Below are 6,389 nucleotides of genomic sequence, written 5' to 3' on the forward strand. Positions count from 1 at the left end.
TTTTAAACATGGAATTAAAGAAAGTCTTCCTTATAACATGCTGCAGTCATTACAGACTAGTTCCAGCAGAAGTTTGTATCTTTTAGCTGCTGTCAAGGTGAAATAAATCTTCCTCAGTACTGACTAGACAAGAAGCTGAGTGGACCTGAAGGGAAACAACTTCTGAAAGAACACTTGGAATAGAAGATCAAATAATAAGGGGGGAGTCACATGAACGTTCTACCCATAAATGTACCGTAACTTAATTTCATAGATAAAATTAATTTAAACTCTAATTCTGCTTATTTTACAATAAGGTAGGCATTCAGCATTTTTATTTTCAAATTAGATAGTTACTTTTAGATACGTCACATCAAAAGCTCCTAAAACAGATGCACCCTTCAAAGTTATATTCCTCTACAACATTTTTTAGTGTTTAAAGCCAGAAACTGCTAGATATCCACCAACATCAAAAGCTATTTAGTCTGTAGCTATGTTGTACAAACTATTTCAGTTACTGCACTTAAGTGAGAAATAAAAACAAAACATAGTAAAATAAAGAAGTAGAATAAGAACAATATCTAGTAAAAATTTAATTACTATTTTTCTAAACAATTAAAAACACAAAGTCACAAATTCAGAACTCAAATTACGTTCTTGACTGAAAACTGAGCGACTGCATCTTTGCACAGGTTAAACTAAAATCCCCAACAGTTGTTTGTTAACTTTGTGGTCCCTTAGACTTTCTTTCAATCTAAGACTTCTATTTTACTGTGAAGCTAGATCCAAATACTTCACAGAAAGTCCACTTTACATCCGGTCAGTATCAAGACAGAATATTCTAACTTTCGGGTTTTTTTCCTAATGGGATCAGAAACTGGAATCAGGAGGGGAGAAGAGCAGCTAAATACTGAGGAGTAACCTCAGAAGAAATAAGCCAATTTACTTCAATGTAGAGCAGAGAGGACCCAATTCACATAGTTAAGAAGGAATCTTGGGTTGTCTCAAGCATCAGTTCTTAATTAATCATTTCTCAGGAAATACATGACTCTATTCTTTAGCTCAGATTCTTCAACAGAATGACACATTTACTAGCCAAAACTTAAAGCTTGGTAGGGGAAATTGAAGTTATCTGCAATCTCTATTCTGTCCTCTTGACGGTTCTGCAGCAGCAGCTTACACGCTGCTCTCCCTTCACGGACAGGAGCATAATCACTTCAGTGCTCACCATCACCTTTGTGACAGCAGGGAAAAAGCTTTTTTCCCCCCATATAAAGAGCTGAACAACCAAAGCACAGCCAGTCTGTAACTCACCTAAAGGGTACTCTTTCCTAAGAGAAGTAAAATGTACACCCCACACATTTGGTCACATTTTTTTTTTCTGCTTTAAGCACTTTCTTCAGCTTATTCCACTTACTCTGCGAGCTCCTGTTAGATGATCAGCTAGTGACAAAGACTTTCATTATAACAGAAGTGTCAGTAACAAGACAATTTTTTTGTCCTGAAGTAGAATATGAATTTTTTTAATCAGCGGAGAACAAAATTGTTACGACAGCCACAAGATGGAGTTCTTACCTTTTGAGGCTGCTGTTGCTCCAGAAGCTGTTGTCTGAGATGTTCTAAATTTTGTTGCTGTAGCTGTTCAGCTAGTTGGTGAAAAAGCGAGTTGTTCATAGATTCTGGTACTAAAGGCCTAAAATGAAATAATTTAAATAAAAAACCACAACAGTTTTTCTCTTGGTTTAAACAGTTGGTAACAGGTCTTCACAACCGAGTTTCAAGTTTAACTAAAAAGGAAAAATAATGAAGACAAGGTAGCTAGTTCCACCTTCTGTTATCATCATTATCACATTAACGCTATGAATATAACTAACAAAGTAAAGAACGTGCTAACTTTAAGATGAAGTCAACAAAACTTCTGGCACACAGACTTATATTAAATATTTAAAAAATGTATATGTTTCATTAATTTAGTAAACTGTCTTTTCTCTTCCTACTGTTTTAGTATCCTTATGCTCTGAAAGAAACAATATTTTCCTTACTATTTAATCCTAATGTTCAACTAGTGTCAGGCAAATTGTAGCATTTTCCATAATAAACATAGCTTGATCTTACAGTTGGGAAGCAGGAGTTTCCTTTTTAGGCTCTTCATTTTGTTCAGATTCTTCCCCAAAGTCAAACCTGTCCATCAGCTTCTAGGAGAAAGCAAAATAAGCATTACTGAGTACTCCTTTTATGTCCCTTTATGTATATTTACTTTTCAAAAGAAAAATGCCCTTATTTCTCAACTTAAAAAAAAAAAAAAATTACTATTGCTACCAAGCTCTTGAATGCATCAAATACCAAATTTTGTCCATGGCTTTCTTGAGTTCTGGCTGCTGTTACAAGTACAACCACATGTTCTTTTCATACTAAATAACAGCTAGCTTGCAGGAAGACTTAAATAAAGATTAATTTATGTACTGGTACCTTTAATTAGAAGAAATTACTACGAAGAGGCCAACTATTCAATCCTTTGGCAATCAGCAAACTGCTCTGCTCATATCAAGAGAAGACCTACAGCTTGATTACTTTGCAAAGAATTACTGTATTTTCACACACACGTGTCATTTAGACAACCTGAATTCCTTCAAATATACTGCTCCTTGAAAACAACTTCTCACATAGTCTGCAAAAAATCAAAGCAAGCAGTTATCATGTAAGAGGAATAAGCCTCCAGAGGGATAAAAAGAAAGGTATCTGACAGGGAAAAAAAAAAACTTGGATAGACTTCCTGTTTTATCTGTAAAGATGTCTACGCTGTAGTTCTGCTGAACAAAAAAAGTCCGTTTTATTTATTAATTTTTAAACAGCCCAGAAGCATTTCAGCAGCATTTTACTTTCTTGAAGACAAAACTAAAGAACAAGCATGAAGAAAAACAACAAATGTTATTTGTCAATGAGATTGTCTTTTTTCAGTAACTATGCATTGATAGAGCAGTGCTATCAAACCCACGTTGATGCATCTTTACACCTTGGAAGTTTTCTGAAAAGCAGAGCGAATGCTGTACTACAAACCGCCATAACTTCTTCTCAAACCCTGGTCTCAGAAGAAAAAACCAAGAGGATGAGAACATAGGGCAGTCATTTTGAAATACCAAGGCAAAAATGTCTCCAGTAACAAGCCATGATGATTCAGTAGCTCATTTTCTTTCTCAGGATGTTTTATTTATTCTCCATTACTGGAGTCCAGCAAGAAGAACAAAGCATAAGCTAACTAAGAGACTGATCAATCAAGAATTATTAGAACTATTTTCCCAATGAAATAATCTAATATATATGAAAGCAGGACTGAATATATCTCTGAGAAAACACAGCAGAAACATAGACCATCAAGCTTATGTGACATGGGATGCTAAAATCCAGAGTAACTTTCACCATATACATCTAATCCATTTAAAGCAAGCTACCCACTTTCATTTTTTTATACTGTTAGAATATTTTCCAAGTAAAGCATTTGCAAAATGCTGCTGCTCTGAAAAAAAATATGCATTTTAGAAAAAACACCAGTCTCCTCTTTAAAATATTAATCATCACGTATATTCCATCATGACAAAGTAGACAGGAAGATAACAGAGTATGTACTATTTAATCGTCTGAGAAAAGGAACAAATGAAAGTAATCAACAATTTATGATATGCAAAACAATTATTTAGTTAAACTGGGGCCAGAGAAAACCAAAGAACTTCCAGCCAACATAGGCAAATGTGCAGCATCATTTTTGTTTAAATTTGTTTTAAATAATACAGTAGATATTAAAGGGAAAAATCTGAACTGAACTATCGTGATTTCTAAATAAATTGTAACAGAATACTCTCTACAATAAAGCAATAGAAATTAAAACAAATTAAATCTTAGGATACCTAGGTTAACCCACCACACAGGCATATAAAAGTATAGAACTTTCCATGAATACTACATCTATTACTTTAATCACCTAAGAAAAGAATATGTTCAGAAAAAGCAATGGGAATGATTAAAGACATGAAAACAACTTTTTATTCCAAAGGAAACAAAATTCTTCTTAAGGATCAGGATATTCTCTTTTGAAATTAAAATAAAGGGAATAGGACATAAATGTATAGGGAATGCTGATCAAAAAAATCTTTCTGTACCATAACACAAGGATATGGTCATGTAGCAAGATTACAAAACACACAGATCTGACGTTGACAAAAGAAAGGAATTTTTCACGTAATGCATGTTAATTTGCGCTACTTATTACCACAAGATACTATGGAGACCGAAGAGCTTGAAAACAAAGACCTGGAAGAACTGCCGAATTTATTAAAAATAGGGATTTTTAAAAAAGATGGGATACTTACGTATTCATCAGAAATAATTTCCTGCACTATTTATATTTGTTTTCCAATTCACCATCATCATATCATGGAATGAGAATTAAGCTTCACAGTTTTCTTTGGATCACGATGCTTACTGCTTATATATGATAAAAGCTGTCTTTTTTTTTTATGTCGGCCAACTCAGAATGTTTGCCTTTTGGACACTGCCTTCAACCATCTAAGTATTTCTATATGCACATCATGGCTCCATCCTCCATTCTCTAAACTCCATCACAAGTCTGTTCAGTATCTTCTACAGAAACTATTCAATGTTTCTTATGATTGCTTTCAGAATTGCTAGATTGTCTAATTTTGCTGCTGCAGCTTTTTTAAGATGTTCAGGATTGCTCACTGTACCTCAGGTAAGAATACTTCATCAACTTCCACTAGATGACACTCTCTTCTACCCCGTTCTTCATAAATCTTAGAATCACAGGACAGTCCAGGCTGAAAGGGACCTCAGTAGGTTTCGGTCCAACTTTCTGCTCATAGCAAGCTCAGCTGTGAGCTCAGGTCAGGTTACTCAGGGCTTTATCAGTGGAGTCTTGGAAACGTCTTAGTTTCCAACAACGGAGACTGCACAATCTTTCCAAGCAACCTATTCCAGTGCTTGACTGTCCTCATAGGAAAAAAGGTTTTCCTTATACCCACTCCAAACCCTTTCGTTTCAACTTCTGTCTGTTGTCTGTAATCCTGCCACTATGCCGTGCTGTGAAGAGCCTGGCTTCATCTTCTTGCTGACCTTCCCGTAGGTGCTGGGGGGCTGCTGTTAGGTTTCCCCCAAAGCTGTCTCTGCCCCAGGCTGAACCAGCTCCAGTGCTCAAGCCCTGACCATTTTGTTGGTCCTCCACTAAATTCACTCCAGTTTGTCAATGTCTTTTCCTGTATGGGGGCAGGGGTGGCAAAACTGGATGTGATACTCTAGATGCAGTCTAGAGCAGATGGGATGTCTAGATGGGATGATCATTTCCATCAATCACCTGGCTATACTCCTGTTCACACAGCCCAGGATGTTGTTCGCCCTCTTTGCTGCCAGGGCACTCTGCCGGCTCATGCTCCGTTGTTGTAAGTATACTTGTTAACAACTTGTTTACTTATAAAGACTAGAACCCCAGAGAATAAGCAACTGTATGTCTGGTACTCAAACAAAGGCTGTTAACAGCCTAGTGTTGCTGTTCATTGTACTGTTCTGACACCTTGGGTTTTGATACTTGTATCTCTGACAGTATCGTCACCTGCAATTGAGGCATTTTGTGTTAAATATAGAACTATTGCAAGCTCTCTAAAATGCATACAAAAACTTTAGAAATTCAGCGCATCCTGGAAGATCACTAACAAAGATCTAGATTTGTTGTCAGGAAGCAAGGCATTCCTAAAACTTTTCCTCTTAAAAAAGCTGTTTTATAGTTTTTATTTCATTTGGGCATGCTATTTGGACTCTGTTACTAGTTACTTTGAAGCAGCTCTAGTCTGGCCCTATCCACTGAGTGCTCATTAGCAGTTGTAGTGTATCTTTTACTTTAGCTTAATCCAAATGAAGCTACTTTATGCATTCAAGATTGCTCTGCAAAGTGAAACGATATGTGGTACATGTAAACAATCAAAAGTTTCACCTCAAAAGCATGCTCCTGATTCAAACTAAAACACTGATGTAGATGCTTCCCAACAAAGAGGAAGTCAGGCAAAAACGCCAGGAGGCCTGCAGGGGTGAACAAGGAGCTCCTGGACAAACTCAAACACAACAAGGAAGCCTCCAGAGGGTGGAAGCAAGGACAGGTAGCCTGGGAGGAATACAGAGAAATTGTCCGAGCAGCCAGGGATCAGGTTAGGAAAGCTAAAGCCCTCATAGAATTCAATCTGTCCAGGGACATCAAGGGCAACAAGAAAAGCTTCTATAGGTACGTCGGGGATAAAAGGAAGATGAGGTAAAATGTGGGCCCTCTCCGGAATGAAACGGGAGACCTGGTTACCTGGGATATGGAGAAGGCTGAGGTACTCAATGACTTTTTTGCCTCAGTCTTCACCAGC

General features: G+C 36.8%; 1 protein-coding gene across 1 annotated transcript in view; it reads right to left on the minus strand.

The window, feature by feature from the left end:
- SCAF8 (SR-related CTD-associated factor 8) overlaps positions 1-6,389 on the minus strand; it is a 40,141-nt gene that overhangs the window by 15,024 nt on the left and 18,728 nt on the right. The window contains 2 exon segments of the mRNA XM_009334293.1: positions 1,555-1,672; positions 2,095-2,174. Of these exon segments, the coding sequence (XP_009332568.1) occupies positions 1,555-1,672; positions 2,095-2,174 (198 nt within the window).

This window comes from Pygoscelis adeliae, unplaced genomic scaffold (assembly GCF_000699105.1).
Source record: "Pygoscelis adeliae isolate BGI_AS28 unplaced genomic scaffold, ASM69910v1 Scaffold261, whole genome shotgun sequence".
Classification (NCBI taxonomy): Eukaryota; Metazoa; Chordata; class Aves; order Sphenisciformes; family Spheniscidae; genus Pygoscelis; species Pygoscelis adeliae.